Source organism: Sarcophilus harrisii, chromosome 2 (assembly GCF_902635505.1).
Source record: "Sarcophilus harrisii chromosome 2, mSarHar1.11, whole genome shotgun sequence".
Taxonomy (NCBI): Eukaryota; Metazoa; Chordata; class Mammalia; order Dasyuromorphia; family Dasyuridae; genus Sarcophilus; species Sarcophilus harrisii.
The window spans coordinates 382056438-382080433 of record NC_045427.1 but is presented as its reverse complement, the minus strand read 5'-3'; the positions used below and the strand labels follow the sequence as shown (position 1 = coordinate 382080433).

Here is a 23996-nt window from a genome sequence, read left to right as displayed (position 1 = left end):
CCTATAGTAGTTGCTCAATATTTAAATACTCTTTTTGGCTACGTGCAATATTTTTTCTGTGACTTATAAACTCTGGATTTTGCCTACAATATTCCTGGAAGTTATTGTTTGAATACGGGAAAGTTCTTTCAAGAAGTGATCAGTAGATTCTTCCTATTTTTAGTTTGCCTTTTGATTCTGAGTCTTATTTCATTACTTCTTTTTTTAATGTAGCTTTTTGTTTTTCCAAATACATTCAAAGATAGCATTCCAAATTTTTCTCCCTCCCTCTCCTTTCCCCACTTCTTTAGACAACAAGCAATCCAGTATAGGTTAAACATGTGCAATTCTTCTAAACATTCTTCTATATTTATCATTCTGTATAAGAAAAATCAGATCAAAAGGAAAGAAAAAAAACAAGCAAACAAACAATAATAACAAAAAGTGAAAACACTATACTTTGATCCACACTAAGTCTCCATAGTTCTCTTACTGGATCTGGATGGTTCTTTGGACTTGCTTAGAATAGAAAAGAACCAAGTCCATCACAGTTGATCATCACATAATTTTTTTGTTACTATGTACAATGTTTTCTTAGTTCTGCTCACTTCACTTAGCCCATCCAGTTTAAATTTTTTTTTTAAAGATATGTATTAAATAGAGAGTCCCTCTTAGATCACTGCCCTCTCATAGCAGATTGCTTTGTGTAGCTCCATGAAACTGTGAGTTATGTTGTGGAGGATTACTTACCTGTAGAATTTCAATCTCTGAGCCTCAGTTTCCTCATCTGTAAAACAAAGGTATTAGACTAAATCAGGGGGTGGTAGGGAGTCAAATACAGTTCACATCTTTAAAAGACTTTCTTAGTTGCCAAGCTGTACAAAAGCAGGTGGATTTGAGTTGGCTCTCAGACTGCAATTTCCCAGGCCCAGACTAGATCATTTCAGATGTCCTTTTCCCAGGTTCAGAAAAGTTAAGAGGTCACTTAATGAAAGTAGGAGGTAAGATTTGAACCCAGGGGTTTTCTTGATTGCAAGACCAGTCATCTTGAACTCTATATAGCATTTGATACTGTTGAAAACCATTTCTGGATATTGTCTCTCCTTCTGAATTTTTATGATTGCCTCCTCTTTGTTCTCCTTCAAACTGTCTGCCCCCCCTTTTAAATTAACATTTTATTTTTCCTCAATTACATGTTAATGTCTGACCACTTCTTCTTATCTCCTTTGCTGCATACATGTCGTAACTCCCATGACATAAGCATGTCCCCCAAGACTCTGTCCTGGGTCTTCTTTGCTTCCTATATTCTTTCTCATGGTAATCTCATTAACTCCCAGGGATTCAATTATAATCTTTCTATAGACAATTCCCAGATTTATATATTCCTAGATCTACATATTCAGCCATGGTCTCTCTTTTGAACTCCAGTCCCACATCATCAGTTGCTTAGTGTTACATTTCAAATTGGCTATTCCAGAAGCATCTCAAACTCAACATACCCAAAATAAAATTTATATCTTTCTCCCTAACCTTCCCTCTTTTAAATTTCCCTGTTATTACTATGAGTGCCTCAATTCTCCCTGTTACCTAAGTTCAGAACCTTGCTGTCATCCTTGATCCCACATTCTTACTCATGCTAAATATCAAATTCATGGCCAAACATCAACATTTTTACCTCTCACAATGCATCCCATTCTCTTCATTTGTACAGCCATCATGCTAGTATGATTCCCTCATCATCTTTCTCTATTATAAATTGATCTCCCTGCCTCTGATCTCTTTCCACTCCAATCCATTCTCCACATAATGGCCAAAAGTAGGTTTTCTAAAGTGCACTTCTGAACATGTCAATAAACTTTAGTGAACTCCCTACTACCACTAGGATTGAATATAATTTAAAGTTCTTCAAAACCTACTTTTCTAGCCATCTTACCACATTATTCCCATCCTATTGACTTTTTGTTGCTGCTGTTGTTCCTCACACAACATACTCCTCCCATCAATGAGTCTTTAAACTGATCAATTCCTCAAGCCTAGAATACTCTCCCTTACCACCTCTTCAAGACTCACCTAAATTTCACCTTTTTCACAAGGCTTTTCCCGGTGCAGAAGTAACATGCATTTACCTATATGGCTGCCTTATATCTATCTGCTTTACATGTGTTTGTTTACACCTATATATGTGTATATGGATTCCCCTCATAGAATGTAAATTCCTTGAGGATAAGAAACATTTCTCTCTTGTCTGTATTTCTAGCACCAAGCAATGAGCCCAGTAGGTGCTCAACAAGTGCTTATTAGTTGATTGATTTGTCTTCATCATTTTTACATTTGTTATCTTCCTCTTTTTAATATATTTCAGTTATTTGACAATCTTAACATTGTATAGCCTCCAGCAAGGATCCTCCTTACATGTATGTGGTCTTATTCAGCTGTTCTACCTTTCTTTGTTTTCTTTCTATTTTTCTACAATCTACTACTACTTTCTACTATCACCCAGAAAATCATGGACTCTAATGTTAGAGTCTAATTTATGTGATTCCATTAGAATTAATGGCTTAAAGGTGTTTATTATAGATATTTTTCATAGATCCTTTCCATTTTTTCTTTTGTTTTCCCAATTACATTTCTGCTTGCTATCTACTGCTGCTCTCTGCTTTATGGGGCAATACTGCTCATAATCTTCTTGGGTTTTATTTTCAAAGATTTTGCAAATGAATCTATATTTCAAACTGATATTGTCTTTGTCTGCTGTATCTCTAAATTTACCAAAGAGATCAAGTATGTGTCAGCTGAGGTTGTTTCTAAGTTTTTTTTGGACTCCTCAGTGCTTATTTTGTACCCATTTCATTTTAATAGGAAATGGTGAAAGTCCATGTCTATATTCTTTTAATCAGTTCTCTCTCTTTTATATCGGAAACTTTTAAAAATAAGGCCACTTTTAATTGCATAGTTTGTTTTATTTTTCTTCTAATTTCATGTTGATTTTGATTATTGCTTTAATAATTCAATGGTCTAGACTAAAAAGATGAATTAGAAATATTTCCCACATAAATAATTAGTAATTTCCCAAATATTGGAGATACAATCCAACAGGCAATCTGTCATGGTTTAGAGGAAAGTCATTCATAAAGCGAGGAAGCCTTGATTGTAAGACTTGTTTCTGGGTTCATGATGTCAGGCAATTTTCTAAAAATGTAAATTGTAAATTAGGTGCTGACTTGAATTGGTAAAGGGAATTTCTCCATGGGAAGTTTCCCATACAATAAAATTACAGGTCTGCCATCTCCTCTGACCAAAAAATACACAGTGTTTTTCCATATTCAGCATGTCTTGTACTTTCTCAACCTCTTCTTCAAGAAAACATTTCTGATAAAGAAACATGAAGTTTCTGCACAGTCTACAAACTTTTGGCTACTTTTATTTCCTATTCTAGAACCATATTTTCTGACATATTTTTGCTATTCCCCCTTATACTCACTCTTATGTTCCCCTTGCATTGAAGATACTGAGTAATATGATGTATGATGATCCTTTCTCTCACCCTCCTCCTGCACTCGACTAGATTTAGATTCAGGCATTAGGTTTAAAACACAATGTCAGAGTTGCAAGAGATTTCAGAGGCAATCTAGTTCAACCTTAAGGACCAAGAATTCTTTATTTTTCATTCCTGACAAGTTTTCATCTTGCCTTTGCCTGAAGACATCTAGTGCTAGAGAACTCATTACCTTCCAAGACAACAATTCTGTACTTACATTGAACCTAAATTTGCTTCTCTGACTTTTATCCATGGGCTCTGCCCTTGGGAGAAACCTAATAGACCAATTCCAACTTTTCCTTTGTGTTAAACCTAAGTCTTCTCTTTGCTAGGCTAAACATATCCATTTCCTTCAGCTGATCTTCCTATGGCATTTTTTGAGACCTTTAACCATTCTCATACTACTGGTTTATTAAGATCCTTTCTAAAATGTAGTGCCTAGAACCAAACATAACACTCCAAGTGTGGTTTAACCAAGGCTTTAACCTAAGGTTTAAACAATACTCAAGTATTAGTTAATTCTCTAGATGTGGATCTTTTTGAATTTAGATTGTCTTCTGAAAGGTTGATAAATACACCATATATATTTTTTTTCCAAGTCATTAATAGAAATGCTAAACAGGGCAGGGCAGATTTCTGGGATACTTGTTAGAGACTTCCTTCCAACTTGACAATTGAACCCCTAATGATTACTCTTCTAGTCTGTTCTTTGACAGAACAACAGAATCTCAAAATTGAAAGGAATCATCTATTCTAATTTATATCAAAACAAGAATCTGTTACATTTGAAAAAATGGTCATGCAGCAAACATATCCTCAAGCAGCCTATTGTTTATTCACTTGACTTTTGATGTATGGTTAATTAAAACAATTAAGGCAAAACTTTTTTTTTCCAGATTTAATTTATTTTTAACATTCATTTTTTAAAATAATGAGTTCTAAAATTCTCTCCCTCTCTTCTGACCTTCCCCCAACCATTGAAAAAGCAAGCAATGTGATATTAACTATACATGCAAAATCATGCAAAGTGTTTTCTTATTAGCTATGTTGTAAAAAAATAAATAAAACCAGAAACCTAATGACAATTTAAAAGGAACAACATAAAGAAAATGAAAATAATATGCTTCAATCTGTACTCATAGTTTATCAGTTTGTTATCTAGAAGTACAGTAATCCTTTTCACATCACCAGAATTAGGGGCACAGGATCCCCATGATCTGGAAAATCTCCATAAAATTTTTTGACCCTCCTTTCATACTGGAGAAGAATTTTTTCTTGTCTTTTTTGGGGGCATTTTTTCTCATGTTTTTTCCCTTTCCTTTTCTTTTTTAAATGTAAACACAATTCCTGTATTTCATACTATTCACTTCATAAGCTTTGAAAAATTTGACTTCTACACTCTCTAATAGATTTGAAAAAAAAAATCTAGCTCTGGGATTACTCATACATAAATATTCCTTTATCTGTGAAGCCTATTATCAATGTTGAATTTTTTTTTCTCTTCTAGGGTATTTACAGTATTTTACTGTAATATTTAAAATAAATATTTGGACATAGGTTCTGGTCAATTTCTGGTCTTCAAGTCCCATCTGTGGCTTCCACAAAACATCCCCCAAATTCCCATTTAATTTCTTTGCTGACCTGCCATATATTGAAATAGTTATGGGGAAAGTTGAAATGGAGAAGGGATAACTATAGATAGCATTTTTCATCATGTGTCCTTTGGAATTATCTTGGATCACTGTTTTGATCAGAATAGCTAAGTCTTTCACAGTTTATCATCATTATAATATTGCTGTTACTGTGTAAAATGTTCTGTTCTGCTCATTTCACTTTGCATCAGTTCATGTAAGTTTTTCCGATTTTTTTTTCTGAAATCATCATGCTTGTCCTTTTTTTATAGCACAATAGTACCCATCACAATCACATACTACAATTTGTTCAGTCATTCCCCAGTTGATGGGCATCTCTCAGTTTTTAATTCTTTGATATCACAAAAAAAGATCTAATACAAATATTTTGTTCATACAGTATCTTTTTCCTTATTCTCTGATTTTTTTTTTATAGTATATTGACCTAGCGCTGGTATTACTGGTTCAAAAGGTATTTGGCCAAACTCTTTCAAGTAATCTCTAATAGGTTATCTCCATGACCATGGACATTTAACATTTTTCTAAACCTTAGTTCCTTCCTCTATAAAATGACATTGATTTAGATAATTGCCAAGTCTTCCTCTTAGCTCTAAGTCCTATGATTCAATGAGCTACTCCACACAAGATTCCTTCCTCCATGGAATAGTGGACAATTTGAAATGTTTGCAGTTCCCCCTTGCCTTGAGCTTAATGGGTACTTGACTGGGGTGGGGGAGGAGATAGGTCTTAGTGACAATTCTCTATCCTTCTAGGATACCTGGTAGGAATGTTCATCCCTCTGGTCTTGGGAGGCAGAAATTCTCAAAGACAGACAATGGAGGAAAGGCACTGTCTATCTGAAGGATAGTTCCACCAAAGAGGCTGAGTCATCAGACTATTAGCCACGGGGGTGACCATGGGACAAGCAGAAAAGGAAGAGAGAAGAGCAAGTCAGCAAGCAGGGAGAGGAAGGTGGAGAGGAGAGTGAGAAGGCTGTTGAATGGCTAAATGCCTCCGCCATGCTCTACTGTCGAAAGGAAGTCATGGGCATAGAAAACAGTTCTAAAAAATAGAGATTGAAAGTCAGATTACAGATGAATTAATCCCAGAATTTTAGAGTGGAAAGGGACCTTGGTGGCCATCTAATTATCTTTAATAATCTTCTAGTGAGAATCAATTGTTTTCTACTGACCCTTCCCATTCTCCTATCCAAAAAACATACCCCTGCTTCCTAATGCACCAGGTCAGCTGTTGTTAATCATTTGTTCTCAAAATGGACAACAACATCATGAGGGTATGCCTTGACTTGTGCATTAACTGGATATGAGTGGGACAGAGAAAGGAATACCAAAAGCATGATAGTTGTGGAAATTTATATAGAAGAACTGCACATGTTTGACATATATTGGATTGTTTGACATCTTGGGCGAAAAGGTAGGGGAAAGGAGGAAAAAAAATTTGAAACACAAGGTTTTGCAAGGATGAATGTTGAAAATTATCTTTATGTTTAGAAAATAAAAAGCTTTAATTTAAAAAAAGAGAAAAAAATGAGGCAAAAAAAGAAAGGAATAGCAAAGTAGATTGGCAGGTGAGAGGATAGGAAGGTGCCAGAAATAATCTATTTTATTTTTTATTTACTTTTATTATATTGCACATTTCCAGTCATGTCCGACTCTTGGTGAGCCCTTCTTGGGTTTTCTTGGCAAAGATAATGGAGTAGTTTGCTATTTCCTTCTCCATATCATTTTACTGTTGAGGAAACTGGAGGTGCACAGAAGTTAAGTGACTTGTCTCGGGTCTTCCTGAGTCTAAGCCCAGTATTCTATCTACTATGCCATCTAATCACTCTATGACACATCTTTATTGCTGTGTAAAGAGTTTTCAGTTAAAGGACCTAGATTCAAATCCTCTTTCTCTGACTACCTATGTAATCTTTGATAAATCATTCAATCCTCTGAGCTTCATTTTCTTTAAAACAAGAAATGATCTTGAAGACTTCCCTCTATCTTCACATCTACAATTTTAAAGCATTTTGAAAGTAGTCCATATGGTTTCTACCTTGAAATCAAACTATATCTACCTCATCTCCCAGTTCCCTTTACTCTTATTTGCAAAGCAGCTATAGCCTCACCTAAATTTCCTCACATGTAAAGAGGAGTTCATGATCCTTGGAAAGGTTAAGGTATTGTACAGTTAGTTCTGAACATGGTCTTAGATATTTTTCCATCATGGTTCCACTTAGACTAGTTAGATTTCTCCTCCCTAGATGTGATTTGCTTACTTCCAGTGCCCTAAAGTAGTAGAGAAGACAACCTGGGACCCTGATCTTTCTCAATCAAATATCCCATTTGAAGAGAAGTTAGTAACATCCTTGACATTCTAGGAAGAGGAAAAATGATGTTTATGAATAAACAGAGAATTTAAATTCAGCAAGTCTTGTTCTTAAACCTGGTTCTGTCATTTGCTTCCTGTCTTACATTAGCCATTGTTCCCCATCTTTAAAAGTGGTCTAGCTGGTCCTTGCCAGCTCTCTATGAACCTACAACTTCCTGGAAAAAACTTGCCTGGAAAAAAGTTCTTAGAGATCAGTGGTATTTTCTGAGTATATATCTCCAGAGGAAAGTTCCTGTTCCATCTAATAATAATAATAGTAGTAGTAGCTAACATTTATGTCATCTCATTTGATTCTCACAAGCTATGAGATAGAAGTTATTATTGTTAATCTCCATTTTACAGATGTAGAAACTAAAGCTAAAATTACATGAATTTCCTAGAGCTACACAGCTAGGAAGTATATGAGACTCAGATACCACTATACACTACACACTGCTCCCCCTCATTGCCTCAGAAAATCAAAGGAAAAAATGTATTATAATTGGTAGAATTGTCAAACAATGGAACAATTGCCTCATGAAGAGAGGGAGCTCGCTGGAGCTCTTTAAACAGACACTGGGTGACCCCTTGTTGGAAATGTTGTTAAAAATTGGACTAGATGGTCTCGGAGGTCCCCTTCATCTCTGAGGTTCTCTAGTTCCTGAAGTTCCCTTTCTTCCTCCTTTTTCTTTCCTTTTCCCTGTGTATGTGTGTATAGGGATGCGTGCATGTTTACACACACACACTCTCTCTCTCTTACACACACACACACACACACACACACACACACACACCCTAGCTCCCCACCGCAGGGGGCTGAGTCAGGCCCAGCTGTGGGGAAAACAGAGAAAGGAGAAGTAAGGAGAAAAAACTGTCAGAGACCAGCTTCCAAAGAGGTCACCGGCTGCCGGACACTGCTAGATAAACAACTAGGCCTTCCAGAATATCTCTAGTCTTCTTCCTTAGTTCCAATGGCCTATAATTCTATTTTTAAAACAATATTCTTTCCCTCTGAAGTTTGTACAGCCAGGATCCCTTCATTCCTCTAAAGGTCCCAGAAAGGAGAAAAGTTCTTCTTCTCCCTTTATCCCTATCCTTTTCCCTTCCTCTCCCTTCCCCTTCCCTTCTTTCCTCTCCTCTCTTCTTTTCTTTTCTTTTCCTTTCCTTTCTTTTCTTTCTAAAATGACAAGTTGCAGAGGACTGCCAACCTGCATTGCTAGAGGGACTTTCTTCATCTGGAAGTTCTCTCTACCAGTAAATCACAGGTCCCATCACTATTTCTGTATCTTCCCATGGCATGAGAATGGTCACTACCCCATTTAACGACAATGTCATCTCCTGTGCTCACCTCTATGTTCCACAACACATCTATTAGCTCACTGATGCCCATGCCTTCTTCATGTCTCCCAACGCTGTCTCCCTCTTTTTGCTTTTGCCATCCCAGAAACCCAAGTACCAAGTGCACTGGAAGATCATTGAGGCCTGCGAAGGGAACAACTACATCTTCATTGATCCTACACAGCTGCCCTATAATGAGAAATGGGAGTTCCCCCGAAATAACCTGCAGTTTGGTGAGGCGAGCTGGTGCCCAGCTGGGTCATTGAGTCAGGAGGGTGGTTAGCCCCCATGAACTAGAAAAGTTGTCCCACCTTCAGCCTGGGACATTCTCTTGGGTACAGACTGATTTGGGGAGGGTGAGTCCCTCAAGGAAGTAGGGCCTAAGGATTATTCCTGAAAATCCCAGTTACTGTCACCTGTTAATATCCCAAGGCACACTTCAATTATTCCCAAGAGGCTCCTGCTGCCCAGAGAGGACATATAGAGTAAGGATAATCTGATGGAGTCACACAGTAAGATTGTGTAAGTCACACACTATGACTGTGTTCACTTTAAACTAGGTTTTGCCCTTTGACATATAGTGTATATGTTGAAAGTATTAAAAAAACAAAAAGTGACTCACCCAGTCTGACTGTCTGAACAGAGCACTGGGGCTAGGAAAAAGTCAGGAGAAAGGGTTATAACCCGTGTCCAGTACCAACTCCTTGTGTGATTTTGGCCAAATCAAATCACTTACCTTCTCTGGGCCTCTGTTTGCTTCTCTACAAAATTGTGGGTATTAGATTCTATTAAAGAGTTTTTACCTCTAGGAACTATTTTTTTCCCCTGAGGCAATTGGGATTAAGCGATTTGCCCAAGGTCACACAGCTAGGAAGTGTTAAGTGTCTGAACAGATTTGAACTTGGGTCCTCCTGAATTTAGGGCTGGGGCTCTATCCACTGCAGCACCTAGCTGCCCCCTTCTAAGAGCTATTTTCAAGAAGCCATTCTGTACCCATGCCTCCAGTTCCAGCCTGCTCATGTGTCTGTTGTTCTTTTCTCCTCTCCCCATCCTGCACAGTATTTACTTACTGGCTTGTAGCTGTCCTTGACATCCAGTTGAGCTGGAGTTGAATTGGGTTAGGCTCCTTGAATGTTCTTGTTCATCTCATTCTCTATACTCCCCATGTATTCTTCTCTCCCCCTACCCTTTATGTGGTGGCAGGTAAGACACTTGGAGCTGGAGCCTTTGGAAAAGTGGTGGAAGCCACAGCCTTTGGATTGGGGAAGGAAGATGCTGTGCTCAAGGTGGCTGTGAAGATGCTGAAGTGTAAGCAGGATCCAAGGGTGAGGGGAGGGCCCTGGGGGGGATTCCAAGGCAAAATATAAGGCCTAGAGAAATTCAGGGTAAGGGGCAGCATAGTTAGGGAAGCCCAGAGTGAAAGTTGGGGCCTGGGAAATCCAGAGTAAGGGGGGGGGGGGCGGTACGCAGCGGTGAATGATGGAGTCTGAAGGTGCCATACAGACAGAGGATCACCTCAAGAGCTACTTTCTCTCTTGTGATGATTGTGGGAAGGTAGTTCTGGCTTCCGTTTCCTTTGGGCTTGACATATCCAAAGGTCAGCCTGGCAGGAACTGGCAATCAGGACACTTGGGTTCTCTTCTCTGCTAGCTTCTGGTCCCTCTCAGGGCATCCTCTCAGGATGCTGTGCCCTGGTTTTAGGAGAGGAGTCTGAATTGTGTCTTCAGACTGAAGGAGGCGGGTGTGGTTGAGAGCCATAGGCCCAGCTTCAGCTTGGCTATAACCCAGGGTGCTTTGCCCACCCCTCTCCTGTCCCCTCTGGGTTTCTTTCCATCTTTATCTGTGCCTCTGACTCGGTGTGTCTTAGTCTGTTGGTCTCTCTCTCCCTGAGTATCTGGCTATTTCTCCTCACGTGTAGCTCTCCCCTTGTGTCTGTCCCTGTTCGTGTGATTCCCTCTCACTTCTCTTGTTTGGGGTTGACCTTTCTTTTGTCTTCCAGCCACTGCTCACACGGATGAGAAGGAGGCCCTCATATCAGAACTCAAGATCATGAGCCACCTAGGGCAGCACGAGAACATTGTCAACTTGCTGGGAGCCTGCACCCACGGAGGTGAGACGCCCAGAGGGACCGAGCAGTCTCTCACTGGGAAAGGGCTCAGCAGACAGAGAGAGCAGAGAACTCTGGGCTACGCCCACAGAATGAGAGGATGGTAGAATCACAGGATGATGCAATATCACAATGGTAAAGAAAATCATAACCTCCCCAAGGGCACATAGCTGGTCAGAAACATGGCAGAGCCTTAACTCATCTTTCCTGGCTTCCAGGCCAGCAGTCTGTATTCCTCCTATTCAGCATGAGGTCCTAAGTCTCCAGGAGCACTTTGTCCCTTAACATGCCTGTACCCCAGGAGTCTTGAGCATCAGATCCCCTCCTCTCTTCCCCCGGGGCTGAATGGTTCCTCCCCAATCTAGGCCCAGTGCTGGTCATCACAGAGTATTGTCACTACGGTGACCTGCTCAACTTTCTACGCCGTAAGACAGAAGACATGTTGGTGCCAACCCTAAGTTCTGAGCCCGATGGAGGCCCAGGGTACAGGAATATCCATCTGGAGAAGAAGTATATCCATGGGTAAAAGCACAAGAGACTCTGGGATGGGCCACTGGCTGGGCTGGGGGACTTGGGCGAGGCATGAGGAAGGGAGAGAACAGAAAGCTAAACTGACCTCTGTTCCCCCATCTCCACCTAATTCATAGAGCTCATTCTTAGTTTTCCATGCTAGTGAAAAGACTCAATCAACGGACCAATCAACAAGCATTTATTAATTACCTGCTATGTGCCAGGCAATGGCCGAAGGATTGGGGTGGGAAGTACAAAAACAAAAAAATAAAGTCCTTGCCCTAAAAAAGTTTACAGCCTAACAAATATCCCGAACAATGGCAAATCCAAAAGTCTTTTTTCATTGATTTTAGAATGTAGCCTATGGTTTGGATGGCATTTGGGGGGGATTTCAGAACAGGCCTAGAGTGTGAGTGGCAATGCTGACTGGTTGCTTAGAGTAAGGCCGACTGGGCATAGAACTGCTATTGTTCTTCCCTAGTTGTTCATTTTACTTAAATCTAAGCTGGGCAAGTGTAGAAAATTTCCCTAGATGGCTATTTCTTTAAAAACTCTGGGACCCCAGACTATCTACAGCTGGGACAGATGTTTGGGATGATGGCAAGATGAGGATGGGAAAGGCCCAAGGGAGGACCACATAACTGGCTTTTCTCAGTCCTCCTGGCTCCTAGCTGGCTGAGGTAGTGACAGTAGTACCTTCTCTAGCCAGGGCCTGGACACCTACGTGGAGATGAGACCCGTTTCCTCCTCCGGCTCCTTCTCTGAGCAGGGTAAGGAGAGGGCTGGGGTTGGAGTAGGGGGAAACCTGGGATGAAGGGGAGGGAAAGAGTGAAGCCTATTCAAAGAGGACAGGGATGAGGATGGGGAGTGGAAGGCAGAGGACAGGAAGAGACAGGGAGGAGGAAGCAGGGAGCAGCCCCTGCAGCAAGCTACTCTGTACCTAGACCAGGAAGATGGGCGGCCTCTAGAGCTCTGTGACCTGCTGCGCTTCTCCAGCCAAGTGGCTCAGGGAATGGCTTTCCTTGCTTCCAAGAACGTAAGTATCTGAGGCTTGACCCCAGCTGACTGGACACCCCGACAGGAGAGGAAGCCAAAGCCAAGCTAGCTGGGGCTCAAGCTAAGAGGTGTCGAGGACTCCACTTTACCTAAAGGGCTGGGTATGAGGGAGGACGAGGGAGGGGAGAAGGTTACAAAATAATGGTGTCCAACATTGAGTAGATATTGTTTCATTCTTTATACTTGTATTTCTAGTACCTAGCACAGTGCTTGGCACTAGTGTTTGCTGAGACAAATGGATGTGTATTCATGTATTCTAATAAAATGGGTGAATCTGAGTGCTGAAATGAGCAGGAAAATAATTCATGATTGAGTGGGACTGGAAGAAGGTCCAAGGTCTCCTCACCCACCCGAAGTCCTGATGGTAATTCTGAGGCCCCAACTCTTACAGTGTATTCACCGGGATGTAGCTGCCAGAAACGTGTTGGTGACCAGTAGTCGTGTAGCCAAGATTGGGGACTTTGGGCTGGCAAGGGACATCATGAATGACACTAACTATGTGGTCAAAGGCAATGTGAGTAATGTGAAAAGGGAGTGGGAATAATAGCCTACCCTAAAGAACTGGGAGGGATCCGGGGGGACCTCCCTACCCTTAGGCCCAGTTGCCTCTTGGTGACAGACTGGGTGCTCCCTGTCTGTCTAGGCACGATTGCCTGTGAAGTGGATGGCCCCAGAAAGTATCTTTGACTGCGTCTACACGGTGCAGAGTGATGTCTGGTCCTATGGGATTTTGCTCTGGGAAATATTCTCACTGGGTATGTATGATAGCAATAATGTTGAGGGCTCATTCAACAGGTTGGGGAGCCTTCTCTGAGTCTGGGTCTATCCTTGGAATATATTCCTTTTCAGGCACTAAGCCCTCAAGATCAACATACCATCACTCATTCTGCATGTTTGCTGAATTCTAGGGTTTTGGAAAAAACAGAAGCAATATAAAATCCAAGACCTCTCCATTTGTAGATCTCTCTCCCCCAATGCTCAAGTGGGAGGCCAGTGTGTGTGTCTGTGGAGAGAAGGAAAGGGGGTTGAAAAAGGCATGAGGGTCAAAGCAGCTGCCATTATTATTAGGATCTTGATTTTTGCAGGTTTGAGCCCTTACCCTGGCATCCTGGTGAACAGCAAATTTTATAAGTTGGTGAAGGAGGGATATCAGATGGCCCAGCCCAACTTCTCTCCCCCAAACATGTGAGTTCAAATTCCGGGAAGGACTTAGATATGTTGTTCTCTCAGGGTAACTGCTCAACAGTGACCCAGTAGGCCCAGCACCTTCTTCCTGCCTTTTAGGTACTCATACCAACCCTCTAACATACCTGTCCTTCAAGATCAGACTTAAAATGACAACTTCTCTGTGGAGCATTCCTGAACTTCTTCCTCCAAGCTCCCATGATAGGCAGGTGGCTGTGAGGAAAGCGTTTTGTAAAACTTAATGAAGTTTAGGATTTCTACTCTTGCTACTTAACATAGACCTCCAGTGTGGAATTGAAGGCATCGGAGTTGAGTCTTAGAAGAATGAGAAAGACTTGAGAGGAATAGGGAGACATCATTCCTGGAGGGCAGATTTATAACAGGAATTGAAAATGGGGGGAGGGGAGAAAAGGGAAGAGAAGATGGGAGTGAAATTTTCCTGGGCTGCTCTTGTCTACCAGATACAGCATTATGCAGGCATGCTGGGACCTGGAGCCCACTCGAAGGCCCACCTTTCAGCAGATCTGCTCCCTTCTTCAAGAGGAGATGGATAGTACTAGTAAAAAACAGGTGAGCTGGGCCAGGGAGGCAAGTTGGCCAAAGTGGTGCCATGATGGATCTGAATAGGACTGACCTGCTCTCTTCCATCTTCCTTTTTTAGGACTATGCCAATGTGCCCAGTAGTGGCAGCAGTGAGGAAGAAGACAGTGTCACTGAGCCCCTGGACTGCTGTGACCAAGTGGACAGCAGCCAACCCCTACTACAAGCCAACAACTATCAGTTCTGTTAAGTCAGTCAGGATCCACATGAGGCATGAAGAGATGATGATTTAGCTATTTCACTGAAGGGCTGGGCCCAAATTTGAAGCTCAGGAATATAAATAGGCTAGCTATTTCTCTGGGAACCCAATTATTTTTGTATGCCAGGGTCCAAATGGCATATGATAGCTGCATTCCTGTTTAGGCCCTTCTCAACCCATTGGTGCTCTAACAGCCTATTTTTTTTTTTTTTTTTTTTTTTTTTTACCATCTATTACTACAAATCATCTCAGCAACTTTATCCTCTCTCCAACTTAAGAAATTTTTGCCTTTATGACTTAGAATTCCTCTGTACCCATTCCCTATGGAAGACTAAACTTAACTTCAGGAACTGAAAAACAACCAAACCGGGTGTGAGAACCAAAGGCCAAACAAACAATACTGGAGAGGCAGCATGGCATGAAGGATGAGATGAAGAATCTAAGACCTGGGTTTGAACTTCACCATAATTACTTATTAGCCATATGGCCTAAAGCAAAGGCCTGCTTCCTCATCTATAAAATGATGAAGCTGAATTCTATTATTTGTAATGTCCCTTCCAGCTTTAAATCTATAAGCCTACAGGAACAGGTACAGGCCTGGATAGGCTGAGTGATAGGGCAGAGAAAGTAATCATCATGTCCAGAAAGTGTCAGCCATCACTAGCAACAAAAGCTAGTTCTCATCCTCCACCAATATCCCCCCAATTAGCTCAAAGCTTGCATGCAGCATTTCTGCCACAAATAAATCCAGGGTTGCATCTCCTTGGGGAGACAACTTAGCAAATTAATTTTGTAAAAGCCCATTTTTGTAGTTTTTTTAGTTAAAGTGATGGTATTCCTAAGCTTCCTTCCTTAGCTGTTTATACCCTGCTTTGGGTTATTATGGCATTAAAAAGTCCAAGGTCTAATAACATCAAGGCTTTCTTTTGTTGGCCCTTTAAATTATCAGTCATTGCTCTGAGGACTGGCTGACCTTGGCATTTGGCTGGGTAGGCCTGAAATGTACCTAAAAGCATTAAACTAAGCTGTCTACTTTTAATCAAGTCACCTCACATGATGTCAAAGTCAATTAAACTAACAACATTAACTCAATCCAGTCTCCTGATTTCTTTCAAATTAAAACAAATAAACAAAAAACCCAAGAAAAACCAAAAACAACAAACAGAACAACAAAGCAACCCCTATCTCCACCCCTCTCCCAGACAAAGCTGAAACCTTTCTTCATTGTGTCTAGTCCTGGTCATACATACATAGTTCTTTTCTCTAATTTTGACTTTTTATACTGATGCAAAACCACAGCTGCAAAGGATAAAAAAATAATGCTAGGTCTGGGATGCCCATTTGAGAAGGGACAAGGTGCCTCTAAAGTTAAATAAGTTAACCTACAGATGATAAGGAGCCAAGTCCAGTTTCCCTATGAGCATTAACTTCACTTTGTTCCTTTGGGAATGGCTAAGTGTAAGTCATCCCTATCTTTGGTGCAGGGCCACTCACTCATATCTCAACATATATCTCACATGAGCAGCATGTACATTATCCCCACACAAAGATCACACATCTGACTTCTGCTTCACCCCAAAATGGATAATTTATTAAACTTTATCATTTGGGAAAAAAAAATCATCAACTCCTCAAATAAATTAATCAAGAAATGGCAGACTCCTATACCATAATGGCCTTGGGTGTGTGGACCAGTTCTGCCATTCTTACAGTCCAGTCTGCTTCCCCTTCATGGAAGGGATGTTCATCAACACAACACATGTGCCATAGGCTCCTCTGCCCTTGCCCACATCCTCCGGTCCCATGTCAACCCTGGATGATCAGTGGCTAAGTCCCCATCAGCAGAGTGATATGGAAATGTAGAGGAAGATGTAGCTGGAAAGAAAAGGAAGGGGAACTCTCTTCCTCAAAGTTACAGTTGGGAATGATGTAGACAGACCCCAGAAACAGAAATGGGAGAAGCTGGGTGCTCCTAGGCCAGCTGGTCCCTGACTAATCTTTCAGTGGAGGACTCTCTGCCTTCCCACTGCAGCTCCCTAAAACTGCTTCCAGATTTGGTTTCTATTGTAAGAAAAGACTTAGGCCATGAATAGGACATAGCACCAGAAAGAATAAAGTGCCCAAAGGGGTGGAAGCTGGAAATCACAGCAATAACAAGCCTGATTGAACCATGCAAAAGCCCTGTAGAGTTTCTAGATGTCCTCTCTCAGAGCCAAAAATGAGAGAGAGAGAGAGAGAAAGAACTTCCTAAAAACAGGATTATGACATGGCAAGTCTGGGATAGCAAATGCTCAACCCAGCAGGAAGGACTAATTCAGTAATTAACAGTCTTATTTCTTAGCCTCCTGCCCTGACCCACTACTCCTCCTGTTACATAGATAGGAGCCCAAGTCCCACCACACACACTCTTGGAAAACTGGGTTTCTGGGAGTAGGAGATGGGGATTGGAGAAGAGCAGAGGCAGTTACAGACTGGCTTTGATATCCTAAGTGCTATTCCATGGCTGGAAGTGAATTCTGTAGCATCCACCATCATCAAATGAAAGTGGTACATAACTCTAAAAGGAAATAGTCTCTACAGGGGGACTTCTTGCCTGCCCTGAGAACAGACGGAAGCACATGGCTCTTTGGTCATCACAAGCAGTCAAAGGCAAATGGCCTCTCTCTCACTGGAAGGCAGAGGGGAGTCCCTGCCAGCCCACTGGATGTATCTGCCTCGGGGCACCCCCCAACTATGGCTTGAGACAGAAGGAGCAGTGCCGTCAGGGATAAGCTTGGCTTACTCAGAAGCTCCCCTTTCCTCCCCCTGAAGATCCAAATCGTCCTCCTCAATCTCAGTCTTGATCTGTGCCACCCCCAAGCGATAGAGAGTATCTCGAATCACCACCTCCCCTGGCTGGCAGCTCTGTACTATGTCCTGAATTTGCCGGTTGACAATCTCTCGGCTGGTGAGGAAGTCTATGAGGCGGTTGTAGAGGTAATAATGAGTAGCATTGTCAAAGGTGACAGGTCGCTGGCGAATGTTGCTTGTCTTGCTGTCCGCAATGGCAGTGAGGACAGCTTCATAGGGTTCCAGCTCACGGCATAGGGAGAGCGAGTGGTGCCTGGAGCTGGGATCACTGGGGTTGTTTGGATCTGTTCCAGTGTGGACAATGCGCCGGGTGGTGGTTTTGGTGACTGGGTGCTGGACCGAATGTTCAGCTACTGTCATATCCACAGTGTAGTGTCGGTCCAAAAGTTCTGGGCAAGACATATACTGCAATACATAAAGGGAAAGCCACATTTACAACAAGAAATGATTAGTAAAATCAGGACAGGGACCACAATGGAAGAGGAGAAGATATTTATCTGGAGAGACAGATGATCATTCTCCAAGCACAGTACAAAGTAGTGTATGTATTTATTAAGGGACCAAATCCTGAGTTAGATAATTAAGGAAATACATGATTGGGGGTGGGCTGGGGGTCTTCAACCTGTGTCAATGTGTCTTTAGGGGATGTCTTTAGGGGATTTAATTGCTGGAGGCTTCCCCTCACCCAAGGCTAATCTTAACTTCCCCATGCCTTAGCAAACAGCCTGCATGAAGTGTTGTACCCAAAGTAAATTGTGTTAGCTATCTGTCTATATCCATAAACTTTTATGCCAGAGTTTGATATTCTTTTGGATGAGGTTAGTCCCCCTCCACCCAATAATGACATATCATTATGTCTTACTAGTGAAACAAAAAAGGGCCAAAAGGGAATTGGCAGGAAGTTTGGAACTAACTGAGGAAACTGACTGACCTGTCCTTTTGCCTAAATCCCTTTGTAAACATTTAGCAATCACATCAACATGGAAAGACTATCATATCACGTTCACAATATCTCACAGAGCAAGTGGGAGGTTCTATTTTTAGCATTCTACTATCTTAATGATTCATAAAGTAACAGTATATTGTAATGGGAAAATAATTGGAACAAAAGTCAATAGATTTGGTTTCTCTTGATATCTATGCTCTGCTTCTAACAGGCTGTGTGATTTTGGTTGTCACTTTATTAACCCAAAAGGAAGTAGGAGAAATGTGACAAGGTTAAAGGTTGGTAATTGTATTCAACATGAATCAGGTCCCAGCAAATTTGTTCTTTGTGGCCCAAGGGTATGTCCCAAGGTCCTTTAGATGACTCACTGTTGGAGGCTCTGTGGGGCTAGAGAAGCAGCCCTGGTTCCTTCCCCACATCTGATTGGTCAGTTCTGGGTAGCACAAGTCAGCACACAAGGACACTGGTGTGGCCAGATCCACTACATAGATTGGAGGCCAATGGCGGGAAGAGGTGAGTAGGTCCACATGGTCACGGGCACTTTCCCCTCGAACCAGGTACTTGGAGCCACATATCACCTGAGGCCAGAGGACAGAAGACATAAATGAAGGAATACTTGACTAGAATCAGTTTAAGGAATAATGCAATGACAAGAATATACCAAAGCATTTGCTGTTTTCCAGGGTTAAAAAATTTTTTTTTCAGTGTAAAGAAAGGCTTCAAACCAATACAAACTGCACCCACCTTTCCCTTCTACTCTTCCCTCCCAACTAGTTTCCTTTCCAGGTGAAGTTACTAGATCTGAATGCCTTATGGGCCATCTAGTAGCACTATGAAGTAAATCCTGTTCTTGGCTGTCACACAGTGCTGCCTTGTCCTAATTCTATGCTATTCTAGAAAAGTGCTGGTTTAACATCTCTGCAGAAAAAACAGGAGGCGAATCTCAAAGCCATCTCTGCTATTTCCACTTACTCAGAACAGCTAATAATTTCATGATCAAGGAACCAAGTCCCTTCCCTCCACTAGTACCCTTGATATTTCCTTACCTGGTGGGGACACACCTTGTAAATTTTGCCCCCTGTTAGATGGGATGGAGGTTGTCTAGCTCCTCCTCCATTCTGTATAGATTCATAGAGAGCCAACAAGGAGTAACAGAGTTGATCCTGGAGAACAAAAGGAAAGACAACAGAAATTGCTACTTTGTAATCTGGATCCAAGACTCTCTTCTGGAGATTTTATTTGAATTTCTGTTGCTGTGGTGTGAATGCTTTAACTGTCTAGCATCATATAAACCATAAAATTTTCCTCGCCAACACTGCTTTGCAGCACAAGAAAAAAGGAGACAAATCTAGGGATATAAAAGAATCTTAAGTATTTTTTATTTTTAAAAAAATCACTAAAAATGAAACTTTTGTGTGCTTTGTATTTTATTTCTGCAAAAAACTAACATACTATATCATAATCAATTTTTCAGCTGACTTCAGTGCTATTGCCCAAAGCCTTGGTGAATCTTCTTGGGGTCACAGTCTTGTAAACAAAGACCTCAGTATCATCAATGCTGCTCATCAGAATTCTTTCCCACTAGTAGGATATCAGCAAGAACATTCTGAGGCAGGTTTTGAATGTAAATTACCTTATAAAAACATGAAGAGTTCTATAAAGTCTACAAAAGAAAGAAGATTCATTCTGCAATTAGGTTTTAAGTCCCAAAGAAGGAAGCTCATCCCAAATTCTGATGCTGTGATCTACCTTAAATGGCAATGCCCCAAAGCCCTGCTGCTTAAGGAGAGAGACCTTCTGTAATCCCTATGTGGAAGAGACCTCAGCAGGCTGAGCTCAACAATCTGGTCACTTCAAACAGGTCTGTCAGACACACTGATGGGCATCTATAAATCCCATAGAACCAAAGAGTTCCTCTGTGACCACCAAATCATACCAATATAAATCTAACTGACAATACTGGCTATTTTAGACTGCTTGAGAATCCTTAGGGTGATAACTAGACATGTTTTTTAAAAAAGGAAAAAAGGGAAAGATGTGCCAAATTTTCAGTGACATATATGTCTCTCTTCTCTCAGTTTGAGAGAACTGACAGGACTAGTGGTTCTCACTGGCATGAAGAAGTCTGACCATTCCCACCAATTCTTCGACGAATTCTAAGAACCCTAGAGCTCTAAGATAAAAGGTTCCTAACTGGCAGATAAACGGCAAATCTGACACATTCCTACTCAGTGATGTTGGTCTGTGTGTTTGATGCACATGAACTTTTTGGAATTCATATAGACACAGGCAATGAGTATATATTTTGTCTAGATAAGAGAGCTGTAGGGAATAAGGATTCTAAAAGAGCAAAAGTTTTATTCAGATTACAAAAATGGGAATAATGTAATGTGAAAGTCTGTAATGACAAGGAAGTGAATTTATATGACAGTGAGGAAGTGGAAAGAGTAAGGAGGAAAGATTAAGGAGCAGAGAATCTGAGTGAAAGACAGTCAATCAACAAGCATTTATTAAATTCTTACTATGTGCCAGGCAGTATACTTAGCACCTTGATATAAAGAAAATTAAATATACAGTGCATACCCTCAAGAAATTCACACTCTAATGGGGGACATAACACATAAGCATATCTAAGACGTATACCTAGTAGACAGAAGGACAATCTCAGATAATTGTAACCAATGGGACAGATCTGAAAAGATCTCTGGAAGATAGGATCTGAGCCAAATCTTGAAGGAAGCCTGAAGGCAAAAATGAGAAGGGAGAATATGGAGGCCAGTGAGTAAAAAGATATGGAGTGGTTATGTACAAAAGATAACAAGAAGGCCAGTGTTCACAGAATGTATGGAGGGTAATAAAGTATAAGAAGAGTATAAGGGATACCAAGCAAAAGACTACTAAAACTCTTCAGGCATGATATAATGGGAGCTCATCTCAAGGCAGTAGTTATGTGAGTAGAGAGAGAAGATATTTTAAAGTAGAAATGACAAGACTTATTAATAAATTTTATGTGAGGAGTGCAAGAAAAAAGTAAAGGATGACATTGAGGTTGTGAGCTTAAGTGCCCTTGCACCTAAGGATGCTGGTGCCCTTGATAGGAATATGAAAGCTTCAAAGTGGGAAGGGTTTGGGGGAAAGATCATAAGGTTTTGGAAATGTTGAATTTGAGTTGCCCAGGGAAAATCAAGTTTAAAATGTTCAAAAAGCAGTGATGATACAAAAAGAGCTCAGTAGAGAAGTGAAGGAATCATCTATATAGAAATGGTAATTGAACACACAGAAGCTGAGGGGGTCATCAAAAAAGTATAGAGAGGGAAGAGAGAACTCAGGTTAAATTCTTAAGAGATACTCATGGTTAGTGAACCTGACTAGATGAAGATTCACCAAAGGAGATTGAGGAGGAACCAGGAAAGAGCAGTGTCACTAAAATCCAAAAAGAAGAAAATATCCAAAAGAGGGTAATGGACATGTCAATGGCTACAATGAAGCAACTATATAGACTCTCTTGTACTTGGAAAAGTTAACCCAGGGTTATTTTCTTTTTGACATCTTTATCTCAGAAGAAGTTTCTTTTCTAATGCTTTAGAAAATAGCTTTGGGGGAAAGGGTGTCTGGAAAAAGACAAGGTTTCATCCATTGAGGAAAACATGGTTCACTTTTCTAAACAATTACATTCATTTAAAACTAATCATTCTGATTGGGGCAAGCAGTCAAGCTTCCAGGTGCTTTTTTTTTTTTTTCTTAACCAAACTCACTTTAGTCTCCTCTGCTCCCCAAGGAATACTGCATAGCCTCAGAAGGTGTTGCAGCTGCTCTTTGCTGTAGGAGCCAATCTCTTCCAGTTTCAAAGTGCCTTCCTGAAGTAACCTCACCATTGAGCTGCCATTACCTGTAAAAGGAATGGAATGGGAGTATGTGTGTTTGTGGGGGGGAGGGAAGGCGTCAAGGGAGGACAGAAGGATTTGTGTCAGTTATAGGCAAAATAATAAGGCTGGGAATAGGAAGCACATCAGGCTCATGTTACAGTTAAAGGAAAGGAAGACAGTTTCCTTATGCTAGAGGAACAACAGGAACTGATGGCAAATCATAATGCCACTTTCCTAGTTCGATTTTCACTTTAAATTCTTCAAAACATGTTTGCATGACCACATTTCCCAATGAAATGAGAGCTTTCAGAGCCCAAGCCAGGAACCTAAATTTGTACTATATTGGTCTATCACATTTCTCATTTTTGAGCTCTGAAAGACAATAAAAAGTCCCCAAGGAAAAAAGACCAACCAAATGACTGAATTCTCACTCCATTCACTTTTCCTGGACATCAGGTAGAAAACTAAACTCCATCATCAATACTTAATTGGCCAAATAACTCATATACTTCTGACTTGTATCAAATCAAGTGTACTTGCAAGATTGACATCAAAGACTTCAATGTTTCTTCTTCAGCTCCTGATGTCAGAAGCCTTTTCTATATGTATTTTTATTATCCAACCTCTGATTTTAAAGCTGAAGAAGTAGGGGAACCTTTTCAGAGACGCCATAGTAATCACTAACTTTTTAGAAATATTATGCTACACTACAGACACAATCCACTTGTGGATCAAATGCATTTGCTGGGAATTATCACCAGTTTGTCCTAAAGAACTGTATCTACAATCTCAACTTGGTTTCCAAAGGATCACAAAGGATCCCTATCCTTTTAATGTTTGGTTCTGAAACAGCCTTACCAGGAACTGATTGAATTTCCAGGTTCTTGTCCTTCTCAGTGTTGACAACGACAGGTCCTCTCATCAATGGTGGGAAGAAGGGGGCGATAACAGAGGCATCAAATTTGGTGATAGGGATGCTAGCAGGGAATGCCATCTGTTCGATCACCTCAGTCTCCATTGTGGACCAGAAATCTTCTACATTCACCTCACTGGAGCTCAGGAATTCTGGCCAAGTGAACTAAAAGGTAAATTGAAAATGGTTACTCAAGCAGGAAAGCCACATCATCATTTGAATTTAAAAATTTTTAAATTATAAGGTTCTAAGATTTAGAGCTAACAGATACCAATTAACTTATTTTGCAGAAGGGTAAAGAGAATGTTTTTTAAAAAATGGGGTGGAGGGGATAAATATGATCCCTATTAAAGCAGCAATCAGTGTCAGCAAAAAGGAGAAGGCCTATTAAGGAAGGGGGTTCTACATTTACTGAAAAGACTATTAAAGAGGCAGTATTAAAATTTCTGAACCTAGTTGAACTTTGTCTAAGGAACTCAAAAATAGTTTTTCTGTGCCAGGAATGGCCAATTAGATCAATGAATATTCACAATAATGAGAAATTGTGACCATAATTAACATGTATGCTGATAGACAGACAACAGGAGATAGACAGACAACTATGAGGAAAAAAAAAGCTTAAGCTATGATTAAATCCTCAAAGAAATAGGATATAACATTAAAAAAGTAAAAATCATAAGCACAGCTTACAGTTTAGCTGTGGAAAAATATTTAAGTTGTGCTTTTTGTTTATAGCTTAAAACTCATAGAATTTTAGATAAAAGTTCTTCCTCAACTATCCCTTAAAAAATTAAATGTCTTAAAAGAGTACTGAGGGAGTTAAATAGAAAACAAAAACGAAAAAAACCCCACAACCACAAAGAGATCAGGGGAGAGAGTGATGGTGGAATGATTCTGTTGATATG

The 23996-nt window shown here is 40.7% G+C and overlaps 2 protein-coding genes across 2 annotated transcripts in view; one reads left to right on the top strand and one right to left on the bottom strand.

The window, feature by feature from the left end:
* CSF1R (colony stimulating factor 1 receptor) overlaps positions 1-15608 on the top strand; it is a 41199-nt gene extending 25591 nt beyond the window's left edge. Inside the window, exons 11-21 of the mRNA XM_012551743.3 lie at positions 8966-9092; positions 10063-10167; positions 10859-10969; positions 11332-11488; positions 12182-12246; positions 12421-12512; positions 12924-13046; positions 13176-13287; positions 13618-13717; positions 14179-14287; positions 14379-15608. Of these exons, the coding sequence (XP_012407197.3) occupies positions 8966-9092; positions 10063-10167; positions 10859-10969; positions 11332-11488; positions 12182-12246; positions 12421-12512; positions 12924-13046; positions 13176-13287; positions 13618-13717; positions 14179-14287; positions 14379-14507 (1230 nt within the window). The 3' untranslated portion in view covers positions 14508-15608. The remainder of the gene's footprint in view (positions 1-8965; positions 9093-10062; positions 10168-10858; positions 10970-11331; positions 11489-12181; positions 12247-12420; positions 12513-12923; positions 13047-13175; positions 13288-13617; positions 13718-14178; positions 14288-14378) is intronic.
* The window catches only part of HMGXB3 (HMG-box containing 3), a 53638-nt gene continuing 44454 nt past the window's right edge, over positions 14813-23996 (bottom strand). Inside the window, exons 16-20 of the mRNA XM_031953506.1 lie at positions 23037-23256; positions 22068-22201; positions 19359-19475; positions 18681-18890; positions 14813-17771 (exon numbers count right to left, since the gene is read on the bottom strand). Of these exons, the coding sequence (XP_031809366.1) occupies positions 17295-17771; positions 18681-18890; positions 19359-19475; positions 22068-22201; positions 23037-23256 (1158 nt within the window). The 3' untranslated portion in view covers positions 14813-17294. The remainder of the gene's footprint in view (positions 17772-18680; positions 18891-19358; positions 19476-22067; positions 22202-23036; positions 23257-23996) is intronic.